Here is a 14,991-nt window from a genome sequence, read left to right on the forward strand (position 1 = left end):
AATTGCTCCTTGTGGGGACTGGAACCTTGTCCCCACAAGGGGAAACCCTGTTTTTGGGTCAGGGGTCAGAGTTAGGGCTAAGCTATGAATTGAGTTTAGGTTAGGGTTAGGGTTAGGTATGTGATGGTTAGGGTTAGGAAAAGGGTAAAGGTAAGGTTTAGGCTGTAGAAATGAATGGAAGTCAATGGAAATTCCCCACAAAGATAGCAAAACACACTTGTGTGTGTGTGTATGTGTGTGTGTGTGTGTGTGTGGGCGTGCGTGCATGCGTATGGGTGTGTTGGTTTGTAGTAATTTCTCAAGGTTCTAATTTGTTGCTGTGGTGACTTTTTGACTTTCACTGGTGTCTCTGCTCACGCTGGGGAAAAGTGGGCCACAAGTCTTTTAAAGAGACTCAAAGTGGGCCAACTCATAAAAACATGCCAACATGATTTACAGTAGGGGAGGAATCAAAGGGATTAGCACACCTTTTGTGTTTGTGTGTGTGTTTTTTCTCAAGTTCGTCGTTTGTGACCTTTCTTTTGGGTTTTCACTTTTTTTAATGGCTGAAAAAAAATTGCATTGACAAATATATATATTATGCTACTAATACTGTAATTGAAAAGCCGTACATGTCAAGGTATTAAAAGAAAAGGGCAAAAAAAGGGCCTGAATGTTCTCCTGAATGCTTTCAATAAATAAAGGCAAAATTATGGTAAATTTAACTTGAAGTACATAAAACGTGCATTAATTATGCAGCCTGACAGGAATGACTAAAAGTGTTATTGTTTTATTGGGAAAATGCTTCTCTTGTTAGTTGAAGTTTATAAACAGTTCCACTTGCTCCTTGTAAATAGTTTATAGAGACAAATCCACACTGAGGCAGTGTTAAGGTGAGGCAGTTAAGATACAAACACTGTAATGAATGAAATCTAGAAGTAGGGGAAACTATTTTTACAAGACTGAAACATCTATTTTAATAGTTTGCATGTGAATATGAAGACGAGACAAATGTTAGTACACTTATTATGGCACGTTACACATCTCCGCCCACTGGCACTGTAACCAGATAAGAAGACAGCCTGACAGCTTGACTCACCAGTCACATTTATAGCAAATATAGCAACACCCCCCCAGAAAAACACTGACCAGCACATGCTGCACCCCCCCACACACACACCCCTTACCCACCATGGCAGCAGACACTTTGGTCATCAACTTCCCTGATCTACCTCAACAGCTGTTTATCTAAACTTGCAGCCCCTCAGTTGTGCAGCACCTCACAGTGAGCAGGGGAAAGGAGACTTGAAAGTAGGACAGAGCAGTCTGGCCCCTTTCCTTTCAAACCAGAAGCACAGATTTTTGACTGGAGGAGAGAAGATACTAGTCTTGGGTGCAGAGAGAAAGGAAGAAGAGATTTTCTTGCTGCAGTCACTGAGGAAAGAAGCCCCCAGGACACAGACCAGTGTGTCTACATTGCAGAACATCCAATTTTATAAAGATTTCCTATTTTATCAGGGGAAGAATATTCACTGAACAGAAATATCACCACCTGGGAACATGCACAAGCGTACAAAGATTAAGATTGCCATCTTTGTGCTGCTGGTGGGCATGGCATGCATGTTCACAGCAGTGGTAACGGACCACTGGGCAGTGCTTAGCCCAAAGGTGGAAAAACTCAATGAGACCTGCGAAGCGGCCCACTTCGGCCTGTGGAGGCTGTGCAAGAAGCATATCTACATCACTGCAGAAAACTACGTGGAAGAGCACGGCTGCGGACCCATCAGCCTGCCTGGAGGTAAGAGGAAATCTGAGCAAAACGTCTTGCAATTGGAACATGAACTTAAAACTTTGACATTTTTAGCTTTCTGTCTCTGTGGCTATGCTATCTCTCTCAAAGCTTTGGTCCTATTTGGAAAAATATTGCATGTGAGTGAGGTGTTTCTTGCTCATAAGGTATGAAGCTACTAAGAATAGAGATCATGATACAGAATCACTAGACATGTCATATGACTTTTACTTTGCTTTGTAACACAAAACACATCCTGTTGTATATCTCATATTTGTGGTCTTTCATGTATTCAGCTGTTTTTTTTTGCCGTGAAAACATTACGTGTTGACACCATCTCAGGCCTGTTTGATTAGACTTCAGAAACATGCTCGAAATGTGTTTTAAAGAAGTAGCTGGTAATGTAATATAAATATTAGTCTCCGAGTTCAGGCTATGTTTAAACTAACTTGGTGGTCTTGGAATAAACAACACCCAGAATGACCAACCACTATTACCAACCATAGCTGGAGAGTCTTAACATGAGATAATAGTAGATATTTGACATCAGCCAGAGAAACATAAGTACATGAGCTTTGGAGTCTCAACAAACTGGAGACAAACAGCTGATCCTGATGGTTGACTTCTCTTTTCTGGCAGATAATCTTATTATAAAGTCAGCTGCCACAGAACCTGCAGACAGCTGATAATAATACCCATATGGATATGGATACTGCACAGGTGCTCCCTCACATACAGAGAAAGTCAATAGGTCAGCCTCCATGAAAAGTGATGAAAAGCCTTTTACCAAGCACATTACTCGAGTACAGTTTTGAGATACATTACACACAGTGTAGTATTATCACAGCCTCTCTGCTTCACAAAGCATGCAATCTGACAAATAAGACAAACACTACACGTTCATGCAAAAGAACGATCACGCGACAGCAGATAAATAAAAGTTTCCTTTCAGTCTAATACAATTTAAAATGCTGCGTCAATTAGAAATAGAAAAGACAATACATTTAATATAAACTAACACTCAAAAGGAGACTTTCTGCTTCTGGATTGCCTTTGCAATGGAATATGTTTACACCAGCCCATTCAACATGTCACTTTACACTGGTATTAATACTTTTACTTAACTGAATGGTCAGAATAATTTGTCCACCGCAGTTTATATGTCATGTATTTTCATGTCATGCCAAGGGCTCACTTTGCTGTGAATGTCTCCGAGTAAACATTATGTGATGCCCAATGCTGTTACAGATGCCTGAATAAAGTGCAGACTGTAATTAAATTTAAAAAAGAGGCGTTGAGCTGTTGCTGGCGAGCAAAGGCTCATGTGACAATGAGCTGTGGTGAGAGTTATGCCATTGTCAGAGGCAAACCTGGGGACATATTGACCATTATCTGAAAAACTATTACTTGAGTGTTAAGTGTTATTTAAACCTGAGCTACGTGAGTTTTTGGAAGCATGACCAGACATCACACCAAATTTATACTACTCACAAATAGAACCTGATTATGGCAGCCTGCAAGTTTTAGGAATCCCAGACACTGTGTGCACTGCAGGGCCATCCCAGGAGCAGGTGAAATGCCTGAGGGTGGCTTGTTGCTGCAGGCATGTGCTGAATATTCGAAATAAGCTTGACCCACCCAGGCACACGGGAATTCTTTAGTCAGCAAGAGCAAGAGACAACTGTTTCTCATAATGGATGCTTCATCTGCAGATTTTGACTTTTATATACATACATGGTCAAAGCAGTGATCTGGATTATTTTGGATGATGAAATATATTAAAATCACTGAAATGAGACAGATCTGTTTCACTTGGCAAATGTGTTGGCTACCTTGGCAGCCTTTTATTTAAGAACTAAATAAAAACTCGCAGATGTCCTATGTGTTTCCAGGGGTTTCCCCAGGCCCAGTTACTGTATTTGGAGAGGAACATTATTGTTTATCATGACCACTTGTCCTCAGAGAGGTCCTCTGATCCAAAGCAGGACTTAAACAGCGTGTGAGATGTTGTTCAGTGGGAGAGACTCAACTGGAAAATATGGGTTGACTCATTATTTATGCCAGCTGTTGATAAAGCACAGATTGTGATATAATCTCAGGGAAAAAAAGAACTTGTGTGCACAATACATATTTTCATTATATATAGTATCAGCTCAAAGAAGAAAGTTCCAGCTAATAATGACTATTTTCTTGTTTTTTTTCTTGCTTTATTTCTAAATGTAGATATATTTAACTATCTGAACTGCTCCAAAGTGTTAATGTGTAACATCAGATATTCTAGCAAGCAGTCAGCCTGCAAGGCTCCTCCAAGTTACTCACCCTATGTTTAATTTTCAAGGGTACTGAAAACAACTGGTGATGATATATTCACAGTTTCATTGGCAAAAAGTGGAAATAGTTTGAATTTATCCAAAAGTGTTCCAGATCCAAAAGAACATGAGATTTTAAATATACATATTATTGGGCAAACTGCTCAGCAAGCATGTGGTGTAGTTATAAATATAGGCCACGTAAATACTCAGCTGTGCTGGGTGAGGGTCAAGTGTTCACACCGAGCCCAACGTTCCTCTGAGTGACGGGGCCGCCTGAAAGAGTCAGGCATAGCTCCAAGGCCTGCTGTCCCACCAACCTGTTCCCTCAAGACCTTCCTGCAGCTTCACATCTCCATGCAGCACACCACTCAAATTACTTCACCCTGTCCGAGCATGGGATTCATAGCTCAGTGGAATCAATGGTATTTTGCAGATATAGTCATGCAACTAATACCAACCAAGGGATGGGCATTGCAGATGGAGAAGGGGTGCTAGAGATACCTTTAAGACCTAAACAGACATGCATCCACATGGTATTGTGAGTTTGTAGTGGGATCAAAGCTTTATGCATAGTTTGACTGCTCAGATTTACAGAGCGTTACAGAGGAGGGAAACATTGCACCTTTCATCTTTAGAATTTGCACATTTTGCACACAAAAACCAGCAAAACATTAATAAAAGTTTGAAAGAAGCCACTGATCGCCTTTTACTGAAAGGAAATTTTGTTGACGTGTACATTTTTCTTGACCCTGCAACAACACTCCACTTGTCATAGCTGATAAAGCAAAGAATGAGAAAGGCTTTGACAGCCCAATGTAGCCAAAAATGAACTGACAGCACAAATCAATGCTATACAAGATGCTGCTCTGACATGACAATGTGCAGAGATGCTGCTAATCCTGCGTCCTCACCTTGTCATTCAAAAGATGGCGGCTAGTCCTGTTTGGAAAAAGGGAGGCTTTAAAGAGCTTGTCAAAATAGCCTGGCAGGAAAAGGAGTAACAAGAAGTAGCCCAACATTTGTGTTTGTCTGTGTTTGTGGTAGTGGTAGTGTCCTTCCACAAACACAGACTCTTTCTCTTGACAACACTGTCTTTAAAGGTCTAACACATTTTGGGGTCAACTTGAAAGAAAGGCAGATGTGAAATGTAAACGTGAGATCAGCGGTCAAATGTGACATAATATTTGGATGTGATATTTAGAATCCCCATATACCAGTATCATTTCCTAAATGTTGCCAATATAAACAAGGGAAGTAGAATTTTAAGCATAGTTTTTAAGATAAAAGACATTTTATAACCGAATGAAATGAAATGAAGAAGAGGTCAGAGGTAACGTGATGTTTAGAATCCCCATATATCATTCCCTATATGCTTATATATTGTAATACAAACAATGGCTGTAAGAAACATTGTTTTACTCAACTTCAGATCAATCTATTGTCCTTGAAGGACAGGTCAGAGGTCAAATGTGACAAGATATTTTAAATCTTAATACAGAACTATCTATATATGTGTTGGCAACACGCTTGTAAGAATCATAGTTTCTAAGTTAAAAGGCTTTTTGTCAAATTTCAACCAATAAATCATTAAGCTGACCGTGGTGGATGTAAGCCAAATTTAAAGAACTGTTAACTTGACCTCGCTCTACACCCCTACAAAGTTTTATCAGAATTCATTCAAAACATTTCAAGCTATTGTCACTGCTTTTTGACCATTACAGACAGAATGGCACGCATGCACACACACACACACACACACACAGGCACACACACAAACACTACCAAAAACATAACCTCCTTGGTGGAGGTAATTAGGGAGCACACACAGTCACATGTGGGAATAAAGCTGTTTGGTAGTGATAATAAGCTTAAGCCATCCACTCCAAGGTCTCATAAATAGCAATTGGTTCCATAATCATGAAATTTTGTCTCACACGGAGACCATTGTTTTTTGGGTTTTTTTGTTTGTTTGTTTGTGGATGATTGACACTGATCAGCATGTCTTTAAAGCATGAATAGCTTTGGGGGGGGAAAAAAGAAAAAAAGGTGAAGTTTCAAGGCCAGCCTCTGTTTTGAATGCAAGGTCTGACTCAGAAATACAAGTAGTTGACAAGCCTCTATCACACCCTCATATGCGCCTTCTACAGTGGAAAAACAGCAGCGCTTGTTGCTTAGTAACAACCTCTGTTTTTTCCTTCCTTTCTTTGATGGCCAGTCCCTGTCCTCATTCATAAAAAACACCTTTTTTTCTTTGTTGTTTTGTTTTTTTCTATGTAGACCCACACAATACTGTATGACACATGACTTTAAAAGCTCACAGTTTGAAAGGAGGTTTTTGTAAACATTGCAGCATTGACTTGGCTTGGAAAAATAAGATTCACAAATATTTTTTTCTGCCTATTATACCAAATCACTCTGTTATTTCCTTTTAGGGGCACCTGACATCCCATTTAGCTCAGTTTCCTGGTAAATAGGAAAATTTCCATGCTAGCCCAGCACGAGCTATCAAGTTCTTACCATAAAGTCATACCCTGCAGTACTTCATATTTCCACATGAAAGCATTTCACTTCCTATGATGAGACTGTGTGGAAACTGGGATTAGGAATGTGCCAGTGTGTTAAGCCCTCATACCGTCAAGATCACTGACATGCACCTGACTTTGCATGAGAGAACTGATACAGTGACATAGTGGTCTGGTGTTGCACACATAAATGTTCTCACTGTTTCAGCAAATATAATAATATTCAAACCTTTTAATGCCAGGCCATTCTTCTGCTTTCAAAAGCTCATGTAATGTTAAACATGAGCTGTCCTGCATTCTTTGATCAACTTGGTTCCATACATCCCGATGGTATGAGAACTCACATCTAATCAAGATTTGACTGTAAACCAAACCTGTTTCTAAAAGGGACAACATTTTTTTTTTTTTTAATGTATACCTGGCGCAGCATCAAAGACCACCTCTTCTATCAAACAACTGTGTGATCACATAATACATAACACTTGGCTTTATTTCTGCAAATCCCTGAGGTTTAACACCTTGTCTGCATGACAAAAATTGAACTTGATGTCTGTAACCACAGTCAAATCACACAAAGCACAAAGTTCTGCAGAGCAGTCACTTTAGAGGTAATATTATCATAGGATGTAAGACACATTTTGGAGAAAAATGTAAGCTTTAGCTGAGACCATGTGAAGTGTTTGATAGAAGTGCCATATTCAAAAGGTGTGTGACAAAAGGTGAATAGAGCTAACAGCGCAAAGAAATGTGGGGCAAGACTGAGCAAAAAAAAATAGCTGTGTCTCTAAAAATGCATCTTGTCAAATAAAAATTAATCCTAAATGAGACATTGAGGAAACCATCACCAAAATATTACCAAAATAAACCAAACAAACCATTCAGTGGAAAAAAAAAACACAAGATAAAAACACCTTTATGACTGTTTGGTTTATTTGCTTACAAATTAGCCCACCTGAATTAACTAATTATTAATTAAAGTCATATCTGTGCTACACAACCCTCTTGATGGCTCCTTTGCCTTGCTTGTATTTACATATGAAGAAATTATATGTATATGTAATAAAATTAATCATAAATGATTATAATAAAATGTATTAAAATTAAAATGTAATAGAATTTCATACGACAAAGCTAACTTAAAAAAAAACAAACATCTTTTAAATTAAAAGTTTTGATTTGTGAAATAAAATTTCAATTCAATTTTATTTATATAGCACCAAATCACAACAGCCGCCTCAAGGCACTTTATATTGTAAAGTAAAGACTATATCATCATTACTGAGAAAACCCAACAATCAAAACGACCCCCTATGAGCAGCACTTGGCGACAGTGGGAAGGAAAAACTCCCTTTTAACAGGAAGAAACCTCCAGCAGAAGCAGGCTCAGGGAGGGGCAGTCATCTGCTGCGACCGGTTGGGGCTGAGGGGAGAGGACAAAAGACATATATTCTGTGTAATCATAATGTGTAATCAGAAATGTTTGTGGTGACTCACAGAAAGTTATGATTGAATGCTGCAGTTCTTCTCAGCTTTACAGAATGTTCTAATTTCTCTTTCAGCTCACTGTTTTGGTTTTATAGCACAATAATGGACACAAAAGCAGGACCAAAAGAATAATCTATTTTAAACTTGTGGATGTAAGCCTGATTCATGCGGATTCAATTGCTGACATATTAGCCATAAAAAAAAATTTATTTTGCAATATCTGCATTTCAATAATGTGTTTTTAACTTAATGTGCTGGCACAAAGTGGACTACAAGTAATCAATGCAGATTTGAAGAGAAAATTGAAGTAAATATGATTTTGTTCTGTTTTTTTCTTTTCACAGAAGAAAATTGCACTTACTTCAGGCACTTCACTCCAGGGCAGGATGCTGAGATATTTGAATATACAACACAGAAAGGTATGGGTTGTTTTTTTTGTTGTTGTTTTCTCTCCCTTTGGCAGTTGCTTCATCTTACCCTGTCTTAAAATACTAGAATAAAAAATGACTTTCATCTCTGAATTCATTTAGTAAAAATGTTTCATTCCTCTGTGTGAAGCAGAACATCAAACAAGCCGAACTGTAGCAGTTGCTTCACGGTTTTCCAAATGATCTCACTTGATGCCGCTATCCTCTGTGTGGGTTCAAATTTTCATTTACGTTTCATGTCTGACCACGGCTCAGTCAGCAATGTCACAGCAGGTAGACTGACCGTCTATCAATGTCAGAACATCTCACAGGATGTGGAGAAATCCTATTTGAAAGACAACTTGTTTCTTTTTTCTTTCTTTCTCCAACTAGCCAGTTTCTATTTTTTATTTCTCTATACTGCATGTAAAAGTCTGCATCAGTGTACTGTACATACAGTACAGTTGCCTTTTTTAAGCTATGTTTGTTTGTTTCAGCCTCTTTTCTCCCCATCTAACTCCTTTCACTGACCTTATTACAAATATGGCTTTATTGAGGCCAGCCAATGAATGTTGTTTGGCAGCCTGTGTGGAGCCTATTAGTGGTCCAATCAAACAGTCAGAATAATAGTGAAGGTAACACTTTTAAATCAGAGTATAGTATCAAGTCAGTTGAACCTATGGGATATTGATCTGGTCAGTTAAGTAGCAGAGGGGGTGGTTAATCAGTTTCAGCTGCTTTGGTGTCAGTGAAATGAACAACACTAGAGAGGCAACAATGACACTGACATTTTTTGCCCCTCCTCATCTTTTCTGACTGCTTTTTCACTAGTTCCATTTGACTAGGGTCAGTGTCACTACTGTTAGCCTGAGGTGATACCAGGAGACTACAGAGGTTGCACAGGTAGTCCACCTCCTCCAGGATGGCACATCAATACCTGCCATTGCCAGAAGGTTCCAGACAGGCAGTTACTCCAAGAGAGCTGGACAGGGAGGTGGAAGGTCCCTAACCTATCAGCAGGACTGGTATCTGTTTCTTTGTGCAAGGAGGAACAGGGTGACCACTGCAGAGCCTTACAAAATGACCTCCAGCAGGCCACTGGTGTGAATGTTTCAAACCAAGCAATCACAAACAGACTTAATGGTGAGGGTGGCCTGAGGGCCCGACGTTCTGTAGTGGGCCCTGTGCTCACTGCCTGACACTATGGAGCCCGACTGGCATTTGCCATAGAATACCAGAATTGGCAGGTCCACCACTGGTGCCCTGTGATTTTCACAGATGAGTGTGGGTTCACCCTGAGCACATGTGACAGATATCAAAGGGTCTGGAGAGGCTGTGGAGAACATTATGCTGCCTGTAACATTGTTCAGCCTGACCAGTTTGGCGGTGGGTCAGTGATGGTTTGGGGAGGAATAGCCATGGAGGGACTCACAGACCTCTACAGGATAGGCAACGGCACCCTGACTGCCATTAGGTATCAGGATGAATCCCAGGACCTACTGTCAGACCCTACGCTGGTGCAGTGGGTCCTGAGTTCCTCCTAGACCTCAACAATGCCCACTATCATGTAGGAAAAGTATGTGGGCAATTCCTGTGGGATGAAGGAATTGATACCTCCTACTGGCCCCAGTGCTCACTTGACCTAAATCCAACAGAACACCACTGGAACAATTTGTTTCAGTCCATCCAACACCGCCAGGTTGCACCTCAGACTAGGAGGAGATCCCCCAGGACACCATCCATCCTCTCATTAGAAGCATGCCCCAGTGTTGTCAGGCATGCATGCGTACAAGCATACAAACTACTGAGTACCATTTTGAGTATCTACAATGAAATTTCTGCAAAATGGACTACCCTGCCTCGTCATTTTTTTCACTGTGATTTTCAGAGTGTCTTTGAATTCAGTCCTCTGTAGGCTGATCATTTTCATTTACATCAAATGATGTGGCATCCTTTTGTTCCTAACGTATTACCCAGTCCATATCAGTACAGATATCCAGCATGACCCCCCCCCCCCAATGAGATCTGATGTGCTTTCAAAGTGTTCCTTTAGTTTCTTTGAGCAGCGTATTTGAGGAAAATATATAAAAATATATTCAACCTTGTGTACCCAATTCTTTTTTTTTAAATCATTAAATATGTATACTGTACAATCTTTCCACCATGGAAAAAGACCAGTTCAAAGAAAACATCAAAACCCCCAAATTACAATGACATTCATTGCATGTTTACATACACCCATGATGAGTGTATGTAAACTTCTGTAAATGTGAAAAGAGCTCTGTAGAGTACACACCCCACATCTTAAAGCCTGAGAAGCAAGCATTCATGGACCAAGATTCCTGTGGTTTTGTTCACTCATGATTAAGCCATTTGGTTTTACCATGATGGCGCACAAGACTGAATGCAAACACTATGTGTACTTTGTCAACACAGGCACACTGTTATAACGAGCTACTTCAGAGGTTGGAGGTCACCAGTAAAAACATAAGTGAAAATCTCAGAAGTTGAGAGTAAAAAGGATTTTTGTGTTAAAGGAACCAAATATTTGCAGTTTCTTTCTAAACTGTCTCCTTCAGCAGGGTACACAAGGCCCGAATGAACCAAACTTCTCTGAATCACTGCATAAAGACATAGATGGCAGACACAGCTGCTCAGAGCTCTCTTATCTATATTCATGCATTTATATATCCATCCTATATGGTACATTTTATCTCACATATTTATTAATATATACACATATTTAAAGTACATGCTTAGAAGCAAAAATAAAAATAAATACTGTTGCAGTACACATGAAAGGGATTTTCGTCAAAGCGATCAACACATAAAAATAACTGCAATATGTAGGAATAATTTGAATTTAAACTTTATTTTTGCCTTGGACATATTCTCAAAACTCTGGCCTTTTCTGTGGTGGAGAGTTTTGTCATGTTAAGTTCATGTTTCTGCAGACTGAAAAAATCTTTGAGCAACACAGTGAAGCAAGTGCTGTGTGAATGAAATACAGAAAGGTTTTTGATGTCTCTATTTCTCATGGAATGTGAGAATCCATGTTTTTGCAGACTTGAGTTAGCCACCAACCTCCACACACACACACACGCACGCACGCACGCACGCACGCACACACACACACACACGCGCGCACGCTTTATGTTAAAGAGGTGTTTGTGGTGTAGCCCATCCTCCACTGCCAGAAGAAGATGAAGGCTCTTTTTCCCCCCAAAGGGGTGCCTTTCTCTCCCCTGGGCATGGTTCACAGGCGAACAGGATACAGATCAAAGGCCTTGGGTCCTATCTACCTCTCTGCTCAGCAACCTAGGCAGCTGCTGTTCTAGACTCTGAATGAAAGACCAGAGTACATTTAGTCCATTTAATTTCAAGGCTGTTGCATTCATAGTAAAATGGAGGATAAGTTTGCAGGTATTTCATGTATTTTTCTTACTGCGAACTAATCATGTATAAGCATGAATATTCTTGAAATGGTCCTGCCAAGTGTGGCCTGTGTAGTTAAATCTGCTCTGATACTCTATAAACTCACCAAAGTACCAAATACCACATGTATTTTTCAGCTACTGAAGATAGTTCAGATCACCCGGATTATTTACTCCTGTCTGAATAAAGTTGACGCTCCTGATTGAAAGCTTGAAGACCACAGCCATTCAGTGTTGGTTTCTGACCTTGTCTGTTGTCCTTCCAGCTTTCTGTTTTATGCATCAAGGATGATGAAATATTCCCTTTTTTTTTTTTGCAGCTTTGGAATTATTAAATTATTTTCACAGTCTTGTACAGAGGAGCAGAGGTGTTTTTTTTGTTTGTTTGTTTTAATCATTAAACAATTTTTCCACTCCACAGTCCCAACTTCTTTGAATGTACATTATAATTAAAAAACAATATATAGATGTCTCTGTATTATTTTTAGTTACAGCATTCACTCAAACCTGTACTAAACGTGATTGAATATTTTCACGGGAACCACTTTTTCTGTCTTTCCAGAATACAACATCTCTGCTGCAGCCATCGCCATCTTCAGTCTGGCCTTCATGATTCTTGGGTCTCTTTGTCTGCTGGGCTCATGTACTGGCACAAGCAAAAAAAGAGACTACCTCCTTAAACCAGCTGGCATGTTTTTTGCATTTGCAGGTGGGTTCAGTTACTACAAAATGTAATTTCCCTGCAGCTTTTACAGTTTTACACTCCTTTTGCTCTTATGATCACTAAGTGTTTTATCTTCAGTTAGCATGGGAATATGTAGTTACCACAGGTGTTACTATAAGCTGTGACTAATGCTTAAACATCGCTCTCCTTCTTAGGTCTCTGCTCGTTCATCTCACTGGAGGTGATGCGTCAGTCAGTAAAACGCGTGATTGAGAGTGAGGACACAATTTGGATTGCATACTACTATGGCTGGTCCTTTGCTTGTGCCTGCACTGGCTTTGTCCTCCTCTTTCTCTGTGGCTTTGCACTCTTGATCCTCTCCATGCCCCAGATGCCCAGGAATCCATGGGAAACTTGCATGGATGCTGAGCCGGAACAAGTTGAGTGACAGCAAGACATACGGACAAATGCAGGAAAAGAAGGACGGTCTTATTTTGAATACAAATGTTAGATTAGACAAGAACAGCTTGTCATCAGAGAGTAGGATGAAAACAAACAATGTTACTGTATCTTCCATGCAGGAACTATAAAAAGGGCCTTTTGTATGAGTTTAATTTTTCCTTATCCTGTATGTCAAATCACAGTGTAAAGAGTAGTTCTTTGCAACACCTACAATTTCATGTTGTAGTCCGCAGTTTAAATCTGACCTGTGGCTTAAGACCTGCTCTAATTGTCACTAAGAGCACACACTGCTCACATGGTATTTGCAAGCATTTTTACTGTTGCCTTTCCCCTCCAGCTCATATTTTACTGGCATATTTTTACTGATGATAAGTTATTGTAATATTACTATGGACTTTCTTGGCTCCCATGTGTGGCTCCTTAGCTGAAATGACATTGTATTTTGAGAAGAAAATGAGTACCAATGGCCTGACATGCAGGCCAGTTGATTTTATGCACTGCATAATGTATGATATGTTGTACATAGCTAGTGGTGTTCTGTATTTTTTATAGCATCAATCCAGGAAGCCCTCTTATATTGTCAATTAAAACAACTCATTTTCTAGCTTTATACAGCTTAAACTGTGTACCTCTAGGATGTATATTTAAAAACATCATTTAAAGATAAATAATGGTGCATAAGTCTAGAACTTCATGGGTAAAGGAAAGATCTTGAGCAAACCACTTGCTCAGAGTACGTATGTGTATGTGTGTGTGTGGCAAGCTGAATGTTAAACACCCACAGTCTGCAGCACCAGTCATGCTGGAAAAGATTCAGTTCTAGCAGGTGCACATACAAGGCCTTGACAACTCCCATGCCAAACTGATACAAAAAATGTCTTTGTTCATTTTCCTGTGTCGTCATGACCCATTTGACCCATATGGCAAATGTGCATTTCCATCCGTATATGCAGTTAACATAGAGGACATAAAAAGCCCCCCCGAGGTTCACGATGTGTCACTGAACTGTAACCCTACATGCAGTTTCAGACAGATGAGCTGTAATAAAACTTTATTAAAACTGCAAAATAAATAATGAAATTCAATAAGTTCAACATGTAATAGTCCACATTAAGCAGTGACAGCTTTATAAAATAAGGTTATGGTATGTGGGGAAAAAATATTGGGGTCTAACATCATGAGACGAAATGAAAATTATATTAGTCCAGTTGGAACTGAAAAGCAAAGCTATAGATACCATATAGTATATACCTCTTCTATGGCAATGCAGTCTGTACCATGCAGCACAACCAAGAGACTCCAAAGTGAGAACAAGCAGCATAGAGCTTTCAGCCAGTCACTCCAATATCCTATCCTCTAATGACTTTTTTTGATTATTATAAAAAAGTTAGGTTTTTATAATATTAAAGCTGCTGACATCATGCAACATGCTGAAAGGCTCTGACGTATTTTACTTTTCTTGAATTCCCCCGTCAAATGGCTTCGATCCTGTGCATGCTGAGGTGCATGATTGAATGGACGTTTAGACCATTTTGTGCGGTGCATTGTAGACCACACTGTCATTGTTCTGTCAGCCTTGCATCATTTTTGCTCAGAGGTGGGAGAACACCCAGTTATTTACTTTCAAAGTGAATTTTCTTTGACTTGACTTTAAATTTTTGTCACTCAAAACTGAAGTTAAAAAAAATATTAAAGATTGTAAGTAGAGGCAGCTGTTGATGTGAACCTCCTCTTTTTTACTGAATATGGCATGCAATTAAAGTTTGAATGCAGTAGATTTTAAGTGTGTGTTAGTTATATACTGCTTTACAGGTTTGTAATAAAAATTCTATCTTGAAATGTTCGCAAAACTTTTATCTTGGACTACTTTATTTTTATGCAGAAAAAGTCCATCTGGACGCAGGTGGAAAAACTTTGCAGCAATGCAGAAGATAAAG

General features: G+C 39.5%; 1 protein-coding gene across 1 annotated transcript; it reads left to right on the top strand.

Annotated features, from left to right (window-relative positions):
* The first annotated feature begins 1,247 nt into the window (after positions 1 to 1,247).
* Positions 1,248 to 14,765, top strand: cacng1a (calcium channel, voltage-dependent, gamma subunit 1a). The gene is made up of 4 exons (XM_030739157.1): positions 1,248 to 1,777; positions 8,432 to 8,506; positions 12,491 to 12,637; positions 12,808 to 14,765. The coding sequence occupies exons 1-4, from the start codon at positions 1,540 to 1,542 to the stop codon at positions 13,038 to 13,040; spliced, it is 693 nt and encodes a 230-aa protein (XP_030595017.1). The 5' UTR covers positions 1,248 to 1,539; the 3' UTR covers positions 13,041 to 14,765.
* The last annotated feature ends 226 nt before the right edge of the window (positions 14,766 to 14,991 follow it).

Source organism: Archocentrus centrarchus, chromosome 1 (genome assembly GCF_007364275.1).
Source record: "Archocentrus centrarchus isolate MPI-CPG fArcCen1 chromosome 1, fArcCen1, whole genome shotgun sequence".
NCBI classification, from domain to species: domain Eukaryota; kingdom Metazoa; phylum Chordata; class Actinopteri; order Cichliformes; family Cichlidae; genus Archocentrus; species Archocentrus centrarchus.

Bases quoted from the DNA above. Each gene is read 5' to 3' on its own strand.
- cacng1a (XM_030739157.1), top strand. From the start codon at position 1,540: ATGCACAAGCGTACAAAGATTAAGATTGCCATCTTTGTGCTGCTGGTG. The intron at 1,778-8,431 runs GTAAGAGGAAAT...TTCTTTTCACAG, and splicing joins ACCCATCAGCCTGCCTGGAG to AAGAAAATTGCACTTACTTC. The intron at 12,638-12,807 runs GTGGGTTCAGTT...TCTCCTTCTTAG, and splicing joins CATGTTTTTTGCATTTGCAG to GTCTCTGCTCGTTCATCTCA.